At 31.8% G+C, this 19624-nt stretch overlaps 2 protein-coding genes across 3 annotated transcripts in view; one reads left to right on the top strand and one right to left on the bottom strand.

Moving 5' to 3' along the window:
* Nucleotides 1–3054: 3054 nt before the first annotated feature.
* On the bottom strand, nt 3055–15407 carry LOC129220629 (serine/threonine-protein phosphatase PGAM5, mitochondrial-like). The gene is made up of 5 exons (XM_054855058.1): nt 15250–15407; nt 14154–14335; nt 10138–10351; nt 6594–6728; nt 3055–3202 (listed from the first exon to the last, which is right to left on the bottom strand). The coding sequence occupies exons 1-5, from the start codon at nt 15405–15407 to the stop codon at nt 3055–3057; spliced, it is 837 nt and encodes a 278-aa protein (XP_054711033.1).
* Nucleotides 15408–18865: 3458 nt separating this feature from the next.
* The window catches only part of LOC129220332 (ketohexokinase-like), a 40522-nt gene continuing 39763 nt past the window's right edge, over nt 18866–19624 (top strand). For both annotated transcript variants that reach the window (XM_054854734.1, XM_054854733.1), the window contains exon 1: nt 18866–19130. In XM_054854734.1, the coding sequence (XP_054710709.1) occupies nt 19033–19130 (98 nt within the window). In that variant the 5' untranslated portion in view covers nt 18866–19032. The remainder of the gene's footprint in view (nt 19131–19624) is intronic.

Raw genomic sequence — 19624 nt, 5'->3', positions numbered from 1 at the left:
CATGGCAATTTGTTATGACAGACAGAATTTCAAGCCAATTTTTTCATCCTCATTTGAAAAAACACCATCCAAGAAAAAACTTATTTTGATAAGAAAAAATGTTCTTTCTAATGAAATAAACGAAAAGAAGATGCACATGTTACTCATTAAAAACAAGTGTTTTTATAGTATAGTCACGAAGTACAAGCCTTTGAATTATTTTCGTTCAGATTTTATGACAACCTAAAATCCAGGAAAAAATTTCTCCACTGCGCTTTTTCACTAGTTTATATGCATGCTATAAAAAATCTAATACGTTCAAAGTCACAAAAATGCCCAAGTGTATTAACAGCCAATTGTACTTACTTCAAGCTGCTAAAATTTCACGCTTCCAGTATGATAACTTTTTCTGAAACCTTAGGCTAATGGCAATGTGTAAGCAGGCCTGATGGCAATGTGTCGCAAAAAGCTAAAACGCCATTTTCGTTTTTTTTTTATCCTATATCCTCAGGATTTGGATCTCGGAAGTTGAAAATTAGCATATTTTAATTTCAAAGACATCTTTACATTTCCAGAAAATTTCATCCAAATTGGAGATGGTTGAGTGGGGACCGCTAGGTTACTTGACATGGAATGACTCTAGTGTGAAGGAAATGTAAAACAAAACCAACAAACTTTAAAATTGACGATTTTTTGAAAAAATTTGTCGTTTGTGTTTGTATTTTGCACTTGCGGATATTTGGGAGTCGACAGTGAAAGTGAATCAGATAGTTACGACTCTAGTGATGGGTCTGAAGTTAAATCTTAAGAAAGGTACAATATTACTTCTCCTTCCAGGTACACTGAATAATCTACGGATGAAGTTTTTAAATCAAAACCAAGTGAAACTAAAATCCCAGTACAAGTTTAAGGAGGGTTATCTGGGAGCGAGAAGCAAAACCTGGATCAGAAGGAGCACATACTGATATAAATTACTATGAGCATGGTAAAAGCAAAAGATTAAGATCACATAAAGATGTCGAGTCCCGTAGCAGGCTGAATAATATCTTGTATGAAAAAGAGCTTTCTCGTAAAATGGCATTGTATCTTATACCAAGTAAGAGTGATGTGTTCAGAATTTTTTAAAAAGTAGCAAGAGCAGAAAGGCATAAAAAATCAATTATAAAATTTATTTATTCATACATTAAAACAGTTGGCACAAAATTGTCACACACAATTTCTGATAACACGTGAATCTTAAAATAAATGTAAAATCATAATTCAAAACACAGAAAGACAGTGAACGCCCGACTATTCGGCCTAAGTGCTTTCTGGTCTAATAAAGAAATAAGGAATGCTGGGAATGGTCATGTGCTACATGTCTTGGACTTAAGTTTTGCACTTGGCAAAACAAAATAAGAATTTCAGGCATGAAATATGAATTTTTAGAAATGCGAAATCAACTCACATGGAGTCATTTCAGTAATTTAATAACAGGGGTTAAATTATATTATTTATAACAGGGGTGATGGTAGATTCAAGTAAGATCTTCTGAAGACGGGGTGAAATTTTCGAAAACTCTGAGGAAGTTCGGCCCCTTCCCCCCTCTCAATAACAAAACCTCTAAACCTTTTCAAATATGCATACAAAAATCATTGAAAGAAAAACATTTTCAAAGGTTTTTTTTTTCTTAAATAATTTTTCAGTTTTAAAATGTGTTGTGGGCTCAAATTTTTGGAAACGGCAACCCAATATACTCAGAATTTTTGGATCACAAACATCTCTGTAATAAACATTAAAATACAATTTGCTTTATTTGTTCTACAATCAGGCCTATGTTATACATAAATATTGTGCAACTGTTATATACTGTCTATATCTATATAAAAATATTGTAAAATATGTTTTTAATACCGTGTAAAGGGGCAGGAAATGAGTAAATATTTTTAGAAAACTAGCTTATACAGAGTCTTGGTTCTCTGGTCTATCTTTCAGCCACACTAGGGCGGATAGTCGGGAGTTTACTGCGTACATATAAAAATAGTACAGCAATTTCTCTAGGATAATCAGATCTGAAAAAAGTATATCATAACAGTTTCTTCTACAAGGAATCTTTATTGTATGAAAATGAAATTAATTTCAAAAAGAATAGCAATATTTTCAACAATAATAACAATATTTCTGATTGATTCCCATTAAATTGTAAATGCTGAGGAAATAAGTAAGTATGAAGTGTTAACATATTGCACTTTGGACTTAAATGGCGGTCATTTACCCCAGTTTCCATAATGATGCAATGATAAAAATGCTCAAAGAATATTCAGTCAAGGTTGCTAACACTTAGAACTGATAAGAAGTTTGCGAAAAATATGAGATGGCAAGAAAATGTTAACCTATATATAGGCTGGCTAGACATCCTGGTTTTCAGATTAAATCCTATTGTTGGTTTACTTCATGCCACGGTAAAAGATAAATTTGACTATTGCTGACCAAATAGGTCTAAAAATAACGAACTGTGAAAAGTTATTTAGGATATTTACTTTGTTATTTGCAACATTGGTATATTAAATTAATATTGGATTAGTGTGTGAAGAGTTTAACTACAAGATTAAAACTGAAAAAACTTTCAAAATCCTAGTCAATGAAGAGTACATGTAAACATTGTTCAAATTTTTATTCCTTATTCAAAGTGTATCTTCTTATTTAAGTGACTTATAAATTTTAACCTGTAAGAAATAAAATGTTCAAATTTATCTGTTTGTGTCCTTTATTATTAGTTTAGGTTCATAATTAGTAACCATTTATTCATAGCATTGAGAATGAACTACCCTTTAAAATACTATAAAAACCAACCAGGGGTGTGTACCCTTTTGAATACTCACTGCGCTGGTGGAGGGGGGGTATTCCGGTGTCCCGTTTGAACATTTCAAAAATATAGCAAGCCTACCTATGTACAAATCTCATGAATGAGTTTTTGACAAAATGATAGAATCTTGAAGATTCCCGTGACCCCTCTACAATGTGTTAAGTATGTAAAAGAACAACAGCCAAAGACAAAAAAAAAAAAAAAAAACACTTTAGAGAAATAGATAAATTTCAGTACGTAATTTTATCTTTAGATAGATATCCAGACTCTCCAAGAGATACTACTCCACATGTGCCATTAGGAAGAATAACAATCCATGTTATGCTGCAGTTGGGTAATGAAAATCTCAACCATGCTTCAGGTGGAACTTGAAGTACTCTAAATATGAAAAGGGCAAAATAATTAGGAGATAAAATTTCTCTACATTTGAGCTTAAAAATCATGAACTTTTTTCTATATTTCAGATACCAAAATAGTTTGTACAACAAAAGGAATAAAAAACAGCTAGTAAAATAATGCTTCAGATGCAATCATTACAAAGTTTGTGAATGGTCTGACCTCTTTGAATCAAGTTCCCAATTATTGCATGAAAATAATAAGTAACATGCTTTGGCATTTTAGTAAGAGTATATCAGTGATGCAGCAGAAGGAGGGGGCATAGCTGCCAACCTCAAGATAAAAAAAATAGGAGCACTTAAGGGAAAAAATAGGAGCAATGAGGGCTAAAATAGGAGCACCAAATCGTGGCCTGTGCTAAACCTTCCTTCTGTACCGTAAGCTTCTACAAGTTCTAAGCACCCTTACAATGCATTTCTGAATTTTCATGTTAGATTTTCAACAAAACTACAACCAAGTATAAGATAAAAATATTTTACATTAAAAAAGCATCATTACGTAGGTACATATTGAAAATTTAAAAAAAAAAAACATGATTACTGTTTGATTTAATAAAACTGCAATCCTTTTTAAAAATATTCCTTTATACATATCCTACATGTATTGAAAATGCATTGCATAAGAACATATTGAAGATTAAAAAAAAAAAAAAAACACACACACACACACACACAATTACTTCTTATACTTGGAAGTAAATCAACTTCATAGTAAAGGTCAAGACTTGGAAATCTTCTAAGTCTGGCCACTAGACTTCAAAAACTTAGTGGCCACAACTGTCACCAAGTTTTGAAACACAAACTGGAGGGGAGATGGGGCAGTTTTTTCAACTTTCATGAAAAAAAATAGATGAATAGGACTTCACACATTTTAAAATAGAGTCATTCAATACTTTTTTTGTACATGGAAAATTCAAGTTAAAATAGATTTCTGATTTATTTAAAAAAATAAATAAATAAATGAGAAATCAGCAGGAACCTTCATTTTAGATGAAATGGTTTCAGCTTATAACAAAGCCTCCGAGGCAATAAGGATCAAATACAGATAAAATTTCTCTTTCAAAAAATAATTAAAAAAAAAAAAAAAACATAACTTTTTGCCATTTGTTATTTTTAATAGTTTGCATTGAGACAAACAACCAATTCTGTTTTCGGAAACTTAGGCTATTAATAATCTTGTCTACTTCCATGTTGCAAATGACCAAACATGGCAACAATGCAAAAAATTTAAGATGATAGATTTTTGAATTTGTTGCATTAAAAGTAATTATAAATAATTAATAATCCTTAAAAAAACTAAAATTTAGATGAAATAGACAGTTTTTAGCACATTAGCATCCAAACAAATTAGGATAACATAATATTCTGAAGAAAATTTTTTTTCATTTTTCAAGAAAAAAATTAAGAATTTTCCGAAAAAAAAAAAAAAAGCCCATTTTGCATTATTTTCAATAGTTTGCATTGCAATAAACATCTAATTCCGATTTTGAAAACTTGGCCACTTTAAGAGTTTTGTGTACTTAAATCTCGCAAATGACCAAATATGGCGACTAAGTAAAAAATTCAGATATAAAATTTTGAATTTGTTGCATGAAAATAATTTGAAAATAAAAAATCCCCATGAAACTACAATTTAATTGAGAATCTTTAGCACATTCGTGTCCAAAGCAATAGGGATAAGATGAAATTTTAAATAGTATACTTGTTTTCATTTCTCAATAAAATTACTTAAAATAACCAAAAAACAAACATTTTGCAACACATTTTGCTGATTTTCATTAGTTTGCAGTTAAAAGAAACCCCCAATTCTGCTTTGTCTTTGAAAACGAAAGCACTTAAGCATCGTCTACTTCCATCTTCTGAACGACCAAACATGGCGGCTACGTTTTGCACGTAGCTGAAATGCTCAATGAAAAAACGATGTTCTCCGATCGATTAGCGCTCCCACTCAGTGTTTATCTTGACAGTAATGCTTCCAGGGCATTAAATTGCCTCCTCTTTTGTTGAGTTCCTCAACCTTGTTGAGTTCCTTCTTTTCCTCAGAAATCGAAAAGTGTACAAGCAAAGTCAAAAAACGGAGTTTTTTGGAATAAATCGGATTTTCGGAGTACGCAATAAAAATCGGAGAAACTCCGGGAAAAACGGAGCACTTGGCAGCTATGAGGGGGTAACCCCCCTTCCTTCCAAAGGCCTTGGTGTTAACATTATTGCCAATTCTAATTAAAATCCCTCCAAAAGATAATTCTGGTTGTATTTGTGGAATATATCATACAGGTGTGCTCCAGATTAGCGGTCGACAGTTGCCAAAGGGTGACCATTTCATTGAAAATGGCTACCAAAAAATCAAGTCTTAGTTTCCAAAAAGTGAAGACCATATGTTTTTTTATTTGTAAAAATTGTGTCGAAAATCGTGGTACGACAACACGCTTTAAATCCTGAGACAGCGCATGAGTCGATACTACCTTGGCATAATAATGCAGAGTAACTTAAACAGAGCAACTCCCTTAAAGTTATTTATTTTTCGTGCTGAATATGTTCTTTAAAAAAAGTCTACCAGCAGTCAGAAGTGGCTACCATTTTTTGTGACTCTGGTAGCCAGTGGCTACTGTTTCGAATTCCTAGTCTAGAGCTTTGATGTGATGATCTCTACTGTTCTCTAAATTTCAAATCACAAATGGACAAATAAAAATGATTTGGTCCACCACAAAATAAAACTCATTAGCTTGATGTGTTGTCAGCTTTAAGCCATTTATATATTTATTCTTTGCAATTTTTTTTTTTACATTTACAGTAAACTTTATGGAAAATAAACAATTTTTAAGTAAAATGCAAAAAACGTCTGCAGAAACATAAATTTGATGGAAGGATAACAATATCAATGCAGTTGTGCCATGGAATTTTATTGTCATCGAAAAAAAATGAAGAAGATTAAGTATTTCCAATGCAATATCCGGTCTTGGTATTTATTTTCTTAACAGAAGTCAAACACATTTCCATAACTAACGCTGATAAATGACAATTAATTTTGCAAGATCTATTAGATTGGTACATCAATACATTTGTAATGAAAATAGCAAGATTCTAAACCCCCAAAAAATTAAGACCTTCTTTATATTGACTACCGCATAAAAACCCTGATCTTGATTAGTAAAATCAAACCAAGTTGGTAATCTTTTTTCTTTTTTCTATTTTTGAAAAGTCATGTTCATTAATTTTTTAAGTGACTAATTTGAACCTTAGGGAAAGAAGAAAAAAATGATTTTCAGGGAACCCTTGATTGATCTAAACGGAACTCTGAGGTTCTGTGAAACGCAATTTAAAAAAGTCAAGTGTTATGTTTAGAGCTAAATCTTAGTTTACAAAGATATACTAACCTGCAAACAAAATATCGAATAACATTTGCATGACATACAATGATTTCATAACTGTGAGACTCCTGCTCTGTATCTGCACGGTGAAAATATTTTCTGAAAGCAGCTTCTATACGAGCACCAGCTTCAAAATACTGCAAAAAAATTTTAAAGTAGAATTAATGTACACAAACACAACTCTGAAAACAAATGAACAATGCTTTCAATCACAAAAGATTTGAAAAATAGTTATTGACAAATAGCGAGGATCCCCCCCCCCCACCCCCACCCCCAAAGTTGGCAAGTGGGCATTTTGACATAAAAAACCGGTTTTGGACGTGACAAGTGTCAAAAACTGGTTCCAATGATCCTGAAAAAATTAAATTGAAAGGCAAATTTTACATGAAAAGTATCTTTTCAAGTATGATATTAATACCCATTAAATGTGTGCCATTAACTGCAGTTAAAGGTTGTGATTCATAAAGTACCCTTTTGCTAATCGGCTTCCTCAATATTAAATTAATTGTAATTACTTAATTAGTTGAATACCATATAACTTGCATTTTTACTTTATCGAAACAAGTGTTAGCAAACATAAAATACATTAAATATTTTATGATTTCATGACATAACTTTAATTGCAAGGACATGAAGAATGAAATAGCTCATATGAATTATTCAAGGTTTATGTGAAATCAACTCAAAGAACTTGAATTGTTCCCCTAAAAAACTAAAAATTATTTAGTATTTTAAACACAACTAAAATAGATGTATGTTTGCAGCAAAAAATTTGCACGTTACAATTAGTAAGAGACCCACAATGATTGGAAGTATTTTCAAAAGTTAAAACATTTAAAACTTTTATTTGTTTTTTATTTATTTATTTTATTTTATTTTTTTTATTTTTTATTTTTTTTTTCTATTTTCATTACACTTTATACTGTAAGTATACTATAGTTCATTAAACAAAAAGTAAAAGAGTGGTACAGTGAATGCCGGTTAATTGAATCAGTGATAAATTGAATCAACTGCTTTATTGGATCAAATCTTCATAAACAGAACAAAATTAAGCTTTATTCAATTATCCACTTAATTGAATCAGCCACTTTACTGAGTCAAAACAGTTTAGAGCAAACATAATTCATACAAATAGCAGCCACTGTACACTGATGCAACACAGGTAATAAAGAATTGAAATGAAATTTCGCAATTTTAAGTTTGTATGTTACAATCAAAGTCTGGAATTAACAATCATCTAATACATGCACTATTTCAGATGTCAACAATAAAAATTAAGTTTTTTACATAACAGATTAAACCAGAGTTAAAACTCAAAAACTATCATGCATCAAAACTTTCGAACCCAGTTTTTTGCTATACATTTTTTCACTTGATCAAAATGCAACAATGATAACAATAAATAAGTTTCCATTTTAAATAATATATGGTGATACTTCTACAACCCAGAGTTTTATGAATTTCACCCAGGCTTAGATTTTACCATTGATAAAACCAGCCTCGGAACTGATTTGATATACCCCACCCTTGGCGACTTTTTCCTGTTGGCGCCAAGAAAGCGATGTATGACGACATATGTCATACATCCTTTTTAGCTATGCTTTTTTTAGTGCCAACAGGAAAAAATCAGTTAAAAAAAACATCATCAAAGCCCTTCAGAACACAATATATATAAAAACAACATAAAACTACAACAAAAAACATCACGAATATACGCTTCAAAAATACCAGAAACTAGAAAGGTTTTGTACACAAAGAACAATTACTAGAAAGTATTTAAAATGCTTAAATTTACAAATTACTATAACAGCTCACCAATGAAATATGTACCAATAGAAATAAAAGCTATTTTCCAACATGCATTTCATCGAACAAAAACTTTTCTCATACTCTGCTAAAAAAAGAGCAAAGCGATTCAAATCGCGATGTTTAAAGCAGAAAACATCCCTAATATCCATAACTATTTCAGCCAAAAAAGCGCTTAGTTACTCAAATTTCGATGTATGAAAAGTAGAAATGTCTTAAAACATCCTAAACATAAACAATACAAAAATACCACACATTTATTTGCTATACAGACATGCTCTCAAAAGACCTATTATATTTTACATAAAATAACACCTTTATATTTTCTATAAAATGCTGGAGTCAATTTATTTTCAGATATTCAGTACCTAAAGGTGGCATGTTAATAGAATATGTCTAAATAATTCGTGGCATCGATAAGAATTAACTTTTAGAACAAAATAACTGTACTATTTTTGCAAAATTAATTTACATACAGTAAAAATAAAATTAAACACTATAAGAACCCATCAAGGATTTGTAAAAAAACAAAGAATTTCGGAAGGAGAGTTTTTTTTTTTTTTTTTTTTGAATTCTAAAATAAAGAACTTACCTTTTTATGGTATAAATGCTCACACTCAGTCCAAAACAAAACATTATATGACAATGGCACGTTACAGATACACATCACGTTGGAGTTAACTTTTAATTAGCGTTCAAGTTTGAAGAAACTGGCATTTTCTAATGTTTTTACTTCAAAACACAACTACTGAATTTAAACTAACACAAAATAAGCTTTCCTGTAAGGTATATTGCACGAAACAACAGGTATCTCTCCTACGTAAAACCGAGTAAACAACCCAAGTAAACAAGTTTGAACAAGATTGCCTTCGTGTTGCCAAACACAGGTTAGTTTCACCAGGGATGCCATGCTTAAAAAATTGTCGCCTCATTAAATATTTCAATTTTGTGCGAAAAATCCGATGTCGCCGAATGGGGGGTGGTATATCACATCTGTACCCCAGCCTCGATAAAAATAGTTTTGTTGAGCTTCGGCCACTGGGTGTGAATGCAAAAAATACTCATGTTTAAAATGAAAATATCTGACTAAATTCTCAAAAGCAATGTAAAAATAATTCCACACGTTCATTAATCAAGTAGAATTAATTTTTCTATTTTGTAATTATTAAATTGCTGTATGCATGGAAAGATAAGGAAACATGAGAAATATCAAAAAATTTTGTCATTACCCTTTCAAAATATTACTTTTTAATGAAATATATGAACTGTCATGAGTGGGATAAAGGGTTGACTTTTTCGTGGAATGGCCCTTCAGAGATGCAACTTTATTCAAAACGAGTGGTACCCACACGGCTCTGCCCGTAGTAGAAAATTAAAAGGTCTTTTGGTTCCCCTGTATATTTATAAGTAATGAATGGTGAATTTCTCAACAATTGGCTTGCCCATGTTATGGTTCCACGTTATGATAACTTGGTAATTTACTCGTCCATCTTATGATAATTTTGCTTGGGAAAATGTTCTTAAAATTGGAATAGAAAAAGAACAAAATCGAATTTTCAAAAAATCACTTCAAGGTGAACACCCCCATGCTACAAAACAACTTCATGCCAAATAACATGAAAATTGGGCGAACGGTCTAGGTGCTATGCGCGTCAGAGAGATCCAGACAGAGACTTTCAGTTTTATTACTAGTAAAGACTAAATATTATAAAAAAGTTAACGAAAATATATTATCAAACTTGCTTTGTATTCAGGCTGGTAAGATCCCACACGAGGCTCAGGAGGAATTGGTCTCCCTTCTCTAAGAAGATCATCAGTTTCAACAGATAAATCAGGAAAATATTTGAGAATGATATTAGACGTTTCTACTGCTCGAGTCATTGATGATCTAACAAGTGATGTGTAGTTAAATTTCAAATCCAATAACCTCTGTCCCACTGCTTGAGCTTGTTTTATACCTAAAAAGTGTAGTTAAAGAAAAGTTAGGAAATAATGTGAGATCATATACATATTTAAAGGAAAAAAATATTGAAAATTCAATGGAACCTTGATTTAATGCTGAAAAGAACTAATGTTTCGTGTAAATTGTTACAAAAGCGACAGTGCCGCACCAAGTAGCACTTTAGCAAAGAACCAAGCACCGAGTACTTGGACACTTACTATCCAGCTGAGTACTGAGTATCAACTTTAAAAAGAGAACCACACTGCCCTGAGCAGGTCAGTAGTATTTAAAGTTTTTCTTTTTCTTTTTTTTTTACATTTTCGTCACATATTTTCTCATAGCTTTAATATTCCAACTTATTATTGGGTTTCTGGTGGAAAAAGGCATGAAAAAATCACAACTTTAAGAATTTTCTATAGTTAGTAAGGAATCAAAGGTACTTTTCTTCAAACATCTCAAAAACTTATTTTTGTAGATACTGCCGTTTACCTGTTTATGGCAGTAAAGACAAATAGACATACACACAAAACTTTTTTTACATATTAAAATACAGTAGAGTCTCGATAATCCGAGTCTCAAAAGTTTGAGGTTCCGCTTAATTTGAGGCGCTTACTTCATATTTTCATTTACATTTTTTAGTTCCAAAAAAATGATTTTCATAAAAATCTGAAAGTATTTTTTTCCTGCTGTTACACTTATTAACTAGATACAGTGATTAATAAAAGAAGGCATTGAGAGGTTGTTAACAACAGCACTCCTAAAGTGGCACGACTGCACAATATGAATTACGAAATGCCTTGAAGATGTATAACTTGATGCGTGAAAGTAACAATTGATTTGTAGCAAAGAACATGTAAACATGCCTTTTGGAATATTAGAATACCTGATGATAGTAAAAAAGGGATGTTCAAAACTTGACGCCTCATGAGCAATGTATACGAAAGACAAAACAGATACCTTTCTACAACTAACCGTTTTTGTGGTATGCGACATAGATATGCTCACAAGCACACAGATACATACGTTATGACAAAACTCATTGAAATGGATTCAGGCAACGATTTGGTCAAAATATATGTTTGGTTGCCTACAAATTTGCTCGGGTAAATACGTACATACAGACTTCGTAGAAAAAAGTCCAAATTCGTTTAGAGGTAGTTAAAAACAAAATTTATGTTGAAATTTCAGTGATAATTTTTCACGACAACAACACTGCCTTTCTTTGTATAAGGAAGTAAAAGGTGCTACTCCTTATGTCATCGGAAAAAGTAAAAAATTAATCTGAAGAATTTTCCAGATAATTCGAGTTTTCAGTAATCCGAGTCAGCATGAGCCCCAATTACCTCGGATTTTCGAGACTCTACTGCATCTATAAGGATCTTCAGCATAAACTCTTTTTTATCAACTAAATCTAATTTGAAATATAATTTTATGCCAAAAAGCTTAAAGATTTTATGCCAAAAAGTTACCAATTCAAAAAAATTTAACCAATTTCATAGTCATGATCTAAAAGTGAATGATCGACTTGAAAAGCTTTAGGGCCAAATATCTTTTGTTAAAGAACCAACAAATAGCAATAGCATTACATGAAAATTTTGGAACTGAAAAGGGATTAAATAAAATTCTGTATTTTAACGGAGGGGATAAAATATGATCATGTAATAGGTGGTGGAGACAAATACAGTGAAATCCCGTTACAACGAGCTCCAAGAGACAAATAAAAAAAATTTTGTCGTAACAGAATATTCATTGTAACGGAATTGTCGAAAAACTTTTATTTTTATGAAAGTGTTAATTTTTCAAATCTGTACTTGATTATAATTAAATCTGCAACATTTACTGTTACTTATGATCTAAAAAAAATTAAAACTTATTATTTATTCTGAAAAAACAGTGAGAAAATACTGAGCACTGAGCTTTTATTCATTGGTCATGTTCACAAAAAGTGTTAATTTGTACGAGAGATTTGGTCTCAGAGATTATTATAAAAGATTCTGATTTGTAAATGTCATTTACACCACAAGACAAGTTGAAAACTTGCTGACCCCTTTGCGAATTTGCAAGGCGCCTTACATTTAGTGCACAGAATTCGACTGCGCTTGGTGAGACACTGGCATTTGTTGTCACCAGGGCTGTGGAGTCGGAGTCGGACTGGTTTTGGGGTAAAGGAGTAGGAGTCGTTCAAAAACATGCCAACTCTGAATCCGGACTTCTTTTTTTTCTTTAGTTTTCAGACACTCCTTGCATTTTTTCAAAAACTGACTACCAATTAGTTTGATTACATGTATAAAGGCCTAATAATAAGAAAATAACTGTCATTGTGGCAACCAAATGGCTTGATTGTTTATCGAAATTTCTGCAACAGCAACTTACACCTTCCCGAAGTTTGCTTGTTTTTTAACTTTATTTAACTGGATAGGAACTGTCAGCAAACCGTTTTGTTGCCCAACATTTTCTAAGTAATTACTTTCAAATAAGAAAACATATATATATATACCTCAATCTCAGTTATAAAATAGTAAAAGGACGCATGTGTTGCTTGAGCAAATCGGGAAACTTCTGACGGTGCTTTGTAAATTCAAATAAGTGTCGGGACGAAAGCCCAAATCTAAAACAGCCGACAAAATATAGATTTTTTTTTAAATCTAAAGACTATATCAATAAACTTGGTGCTCACTAAAAAGTACAAAATAAAATCAGTATATGAGTAATTGGTTACAACACTCTATAACTGCAGTTAATCTTAAAACCTTCATATTTTAAAATTAATTCTAAAGCTGCAAATAAAAATAAAATTAAAAATTGAGCCAAGAAATGTAGGTATACCTAGTTAAAAGCTATTCGCACCACCGCATTTGGTGTAAAATTTTCTCCAGACATACATGTACCCGGGCCCGCAATATTTTGGTTGAAATTTTTGAGATGAAATTAAAGATTTATTATTTGGGAATTTTTTTAGAATTGAAATCCATACATTTTTAAAAACTCTGAAATTAAGTTGAGGTGTCACCCACCAGATGGCTGTCACTTGGGAGGGGAGGAGGAAGACCGCCCCCTCTCAAGAAAAGTCTTTGAGTTAGCAAAAAAGTGTTTTTTTTCTCTCAAAGTACAGCTTTAACAAATAAAAAGCACAGGATTAGACTAACATCAATTTGTTAAACATTAAAGGGGAGCAAATTAATCTTTTTCATTTTTTTAAAAAAATGGAATTTTTAAGTAATCTTACTTTTAAAATTGCAACTACTGGATAGTTTGATTTTCAAATTGAATTTCTAAATTGTATGCATCTTAGGTTTACAATAAAATACAACGTGAAAATTTCACAAAAAGGAATTAATATTTCAATATTTGTTTTGAGGAATTTCCCCCTTCCCATGAAGAAGGATTTGAAAAAATTAATTAATAAAAAAGCCAGAGTTGGAGTTGGAGTCAGAATCGGACGTTACAAAATCCAGGAGTCGGAGTCGGAAATTTTTCTTCCGACTCCGCAGCACTGGTTGTCACACAGCAACTTATGTTTCAGCATGAACATATTTTCACCTTGAATAGTTCTGTTTCGAAAGTACAAACTGAGTTTTTACTTTGCCACATGTCAAAGTTTTTAGTTTCCGAAAACATCCTTTAAGAAAAAACATTCTAACTGACATTGAGAAAAACATTTTGTTGTAAAAAAAATTTTTAAATTATTCGTTAAAACAAGATTTTTTATTCATTATCTTAATGTATTTTTAAACGGAACCGAACGTTCACAATCAATTCAGAAATTTGTTACTTGCAAGTAATAGCAAGACCTTTTTAAACTTTAAAAAGCACTTTACCTAATTCAGTGAGACGTCTGTCTGAATCCTTCTCTGCAGATTCATCATACTGTCCATGACGTATAAGAAAAATATGCCTTATTGCAGTTGGTGTAACTCTGACTTTCTCTTCATTCATTCTGTTTTGTTCAATTGGATCATTTTCCTTTTCAGCAGGTTTTATCACACTTAAGGGTTCACGCCTAAAATATATTTTATAGACAAATAAATAACATTAAAATAACATACATATACTTTCAAACAAAATTGCAAAAGCAAGGTAAAAGGTTCTACTACCCGCAGGATTCATACTCTCTGATTTCCATGACTTTTTTGTGACATCATAAAAATTTTCATGGCCTTGTTTCACGAAACAAATCGTACTATTTGATCTCAAATTTGCTAATTTTTGAAAATGAGCACTAGCAAAGCTTTTGTGAGTGCCACTCACCTAAAGCTTGTGCTCACTGAAGCACAAACTTGTGACTGAAAAAATATCAGTGCACAGCACACTGCAGAAATTAAACTATTTTTATTTTTCTTTATCGTACAAGTAAAGTAAAAATACAGTGAATGCAACATAAATAAAGATGCTTACATGTCTAATAAATATTTAATAAATAGGGCAGAATGATAATTTAAATTTGCAGTTGCATTTTTGGAACTGCAAATTTAAAAGTTGGAGAGGGAAGACGGAATCGATTTCTACTTATTTTTTAAAAAAAGAAAAAAAAATGTTAGGTGAGAGTTAGGCTCGGAGCTCCCTCACTTCCCTAACGTCAGTAAATATGGCCTATAACCGTGTTTTAAGGCTTCAATTTATAAATTTCCGTGGAGTCGCACCTTGCACCGTGGGGCAAGGAAAACATCGGTTGTTTGATCCAGATCAAACAAGCTGATGCAGCACCCCCAGAGGTGTTGATTTGAAATGGGAACATGAAAGACTTTGACCAAAACATATTTAACATACTCCAGTCATCATTAGAGAAGAATCGAGGCTCTGCAACCAGCTGGTATTGAACCCGGGACACTCCAGTCACGAGTTCAATGTCTTACCTATCAAGCCACAACAGCCCCTAAGATAAACCTTTCCAGCATTTTAAAATATCATGCATACCTGTCCCAATTGTAGTCCCATTTTGCAGAGGGCTCAAAGTTTGTAGTCCAGGATATCTGTTCACCTTCTTTCTCCGATTGAAAATAGTTGAATATACTATACATGACACCACCTCCAGCGAGGGCATAAAGCCATTTTGCATTCCGAGCCCAAAACATTTTCATGCAACGAATAAAAACATAGGCTGAAAATAACAAAATAATATATGAGCCATAATCCTTTATAAGTAATCATGAATTTATTATGCATGGTGGGGTTGGAAAATATCATGATATTTTCTAAAATATCTTATATTTTCAATCAGAGCAAACTAAAGTCATCAAATAGTAACTGCATCCTCAAATCACTGCTGTTTATTGTATTACATTATTATTGAAATTTTTCGACTTAAAATTAATGTTTCTTTCATTATTTTTATATAAATATACATTTTATGTAAAAATATATATTTTTTAATAGTATTAAATATGAGTGGTATCAACAATAATTTGAAATGTGATAATTTAATTTAATATTTTTAAGAATAAAATAAAAGTTGACACTGGCTATTATTGGTTATTGACTATTATATGCATGTATACTCTGTAAAACTGTATACAAAAAAAATAAATAAATAAAAGCCTTATAAAAAATCACAGAAATACATTACAGTACACAAATATAAAATTTTGTATAAAATTTAACACATGAAAAACTTATTAAAATCATGGGGTTTTTTTAGCATAGTTGTTAATTGATTATTGTAATATGTAATGTAAGAATTATGTGTGGATTTTGGGATTGATATTTCACATAAAAATGTTATCAATTTTAGTGGAGTTACTTTAGCATTTAGCTGCTTCACTCCAATGGCGGATCCAGCCGATTGTTTTGGGAGGAGCCATCCGAAATTTTTTAACAAACTCCGAACTCCCCAGAAATTTTATTAAAATGAAGTTTTAAAAACTCAATTTTTGGGGTATTGAGACATTAGGTGAAGGGGTGAATTTGGGAATCTCCCTCAAAAATGTTTCAAAATTTTAATTTCAGAGTAAATTTTTAAAATTAGGAAACTAAAAACGTATTTTGTCTATTTTTGATTATGTACAGAGAAAGGTCAGGTTTCGGGCGTTGGCCCCAAAATACTTTTTGAAAATAAAACTTAGAAACCAAAATATTCTGTCATTATACATTGAGAAGTTAGAAGAGGAGGGGTGCTATTCTCTAACTCTTCAGCTGTCCAGCCTAAAAATGCACCTTTAGGTAATGTTTGCTTACATTAAAGGAAATGTGAAGGTGCTTAGAATCCTTCCTTTAGGGAAATATTTTGCCTTTGAGACTCTAAAAATTCGATTTTTAACTATATTTATGCATATTTTAGAAAGGGATGGAAGATTGGTTAGCTCCTACAAAAACCTCCTTTGAAAGCTATCATCACAATATAAACTAGGGAGGGAGGGGGTCCTATCAAAAATCGTTTGTAATTGAAGTCCCAAAAAAATTCATTTAAGTTGCTTTTAAGCAAGTTAAGTGATAAGGGCTGGATAAGCTAGTTTCCGTTGACGTTTTCCAAATAAAAGACTTAAAATGCAATTTTTTGCTGTATATCAAGGCATTTGTAAAAACGCATGGGAAAGGGGGGTTCTCCCCCTAGTTTCGAAATTAAAGCCATAAAAACGAAAATTTAGGCTCTCTTTGGTCTTGTGAACAATAGGTATACTATGAGAACAGCAGCATTTAGAGATCGTCCAAGTGTCTGTAGTTGGAATCAAGAAATGATATAAAAGATGGAGAAAAATTTTGGAAATTAAAGTTTTGTTTTGAGAATAGGGACATAATTTATCTCCCAATTAAGGCCTATACTTTTTCAGTAAAACACATGTGTTACATTTTGATATCTTCTCATATTTTTTTTCTATTTTTTTTTTTAAATTCCTACAATCACAAGGCTTTGTGAGGAGCCATGGCCCCCCTCTAGATCCGCCCCTGCTTCACTCAATTTTCCTTTGTTAGCTACTTTTACAAAATTATATAATTCAGAAATAAAAAAGATGCATTAGTCAGTGCACAGTCATAAAACATTTTCCTTAATAACTATTATTTTTTAAAAAAAATGGGCTTTAGGAGTAATCTCAATTCAAAAATTATGTATTTTTGAAAAATTTTTATTTTAATTCTACAGCTGTATGCATCAGAGGTTTAAAGTAAAATATGATATGACACTGTCACATAAGGCAGGTATTCCCAAAATGGGTGCTTCCAGCTTTGTGCCGCAAAGTGACCACAGTAACAATGCATAAAAAAGAGATGGAATAAGGAGCCGCAAGAAAATTCTAATTCTACAAAGGGTAACGTGAATCAGAAAAATTTGGGGACCCCTGATATAAGTGTTTTAGACTGCCATCTCCTTTTTGTAAAAACATCTCGATTTTTCATGTGGGAAAGAATCATAATTTGGTAAAAGTGCAGTTTTTTCATGTCACAAAAATATTTATTTTTTCTTTATAAATAAAACCAAGTAAATTTTTAAAAACGTTGTCCAGATAATAAATAGGTCCTTATTTATTTTTCATAAAAAATAATTATTCAAGTATGTAAAATACTAATGAAATAATGTCCATTTCATCGAGTGTTTTGCTGTTTTTTTTTTTTTTTTTCAAAATGGCCGATTTTGTGTAAAATTTTAGTAGACTATAACTGAGGGGAAAAAAAGCTTTTATTGCAAAATCCTTTTGGGAGATTTCATATGCCCCTTATTTCTAACTACCGTATTTTCAAAAAAAAAAAAAATTGATGATGCTCATACGACTTTTCATACCTGCCTGCCTGATTTGAAATGGAATGACTATAGATAAGTCTATGATCAACAATGTCTGAATTTAAATCTAAAAAGCCCCCCCCCCCCCAAAAAATGATTTTTAATTGCATTGAAGTACTGTACTTTTCTACCGAAGTAAGGGGGCAAATGAGAATGTTTCTTGGGCAATGCAACAACAAACTATCTCTTTCTGCACCCAACTCATGTCACAAAAAGTTGATATTGATCAAAACTAAATCTTACCGATTTCGAAGAATATTATAAATAAAATTTAGGATCAGATTCAAAGTGTATTTTGTCAACAAACTATTCGAGGAATTTCAAAATCTATCCTTGTTTCATTTGACTACCATGAGGAATTTTCAGGCGCTATTTTTTTTTTTCGCTAGCGTGCACCAAACTGTCACACTTAAACTCATTCAAACTTCATTTCGAAAGAGTCTTATTTTTATTTTTGTTCTCTCTGTGATGTCATAATTCATAAATCTATAAGCTGGTGGTGGCGCCTAAAATCAAAATAACGTTATAGTTATATTGCATTTGGTGTAGTTGCGCAAATAATTCTAAAGATATAATTCTTTAGTCTCTCCTCTTTGATGCGTATTAAAAAAACGAAACATACTCTCTCATCATGACGATTATGACGATTGAGCAAAAATTTGAATATTATATAAATATAATCTTCAATATGTTTTTGAAAAAGCGAAATATACGTTCCTATTTCAACCGTTTGCTTGGGAAAGCATAAAATACGGTACTGATTTTTTTAACAGCAACAACAACACGCTCAGACGGTCGCTGTTTGTTTACATTTACATCTTCGCTCAACGCCTTCGCTTCAGAGCTCCTATCACTACGAAGTGTTTCACATATCTTCTTGATTATGCTTTGATTATAGTGTTATGCAAGAAAAAAGTATGATAATGTTGTGAACAAAGACACTAGCATCTATTTTTTGTTAATAAGAAATTCGGTAATTTTCAAAAATGGGAACAAACTCGGAAAGAGTACTGTGTGTAGGTTTATGTAATTTGGATATAGTAATGGTTTGCCCGTCTTATCCCTTAGAAGATAGTGATCAGAGGTATAAAACAAGCTGCTTCATTTGGCATACATTCTTAAACATTTTTGGATTCGTGAAAATTCTCGAATATTGAAGTTTGATGTTGCTCACTAGCTAAATCCATTTTGACTATTTTCACAAAATATCTGTGTGCAACCCATTTTTGTCGCTATTCCTATTTTGGACTCCCAGGAAACCGATTCCACAGTAAACCCCGAAAAATACTTTCCTCCCCATCATCAAAGGTCGTCTAAAATTTCGTTTTTTGGACTTTAATTTCAAAAGATTTCTGAGGGAGACTCTCTGAATCCCCTTCCCTCATAACGCATTGGGGATCATCTGCGATCGAGTTTCTAGGATTTCATTTTCGAAAAATTACCTGGAGGTCTACAAACCTCTCCTCCTACCAACTTTACCAAAGATTGTCTAAAACTGCATTTTAAAGTTATAACTTCAAAAAATAATTGCACAGCCGATCCTAGGGTGTTGACCGGCAGACAGGGGTAGACTGGTCA

The sequence above is a fragment of the Uloborus diversus genome, chromosome 4, assembly GCF_026930045.1.
Source record: "Uloborus diversus isolate 005 chromosome 4, Udiv.v.3.1, whole genome shotgun sequence".
NCBI classification, from domain to species: domain Eukaryota; kingdom Metazoa; phylum Arthropoda; class Arachnida; order Araneae; family Uloboridae; genus Uloborus; species Uloborus diversus.
This window is presented reverse-complemented; position numbering and strand designations above follow the sequence as displayed.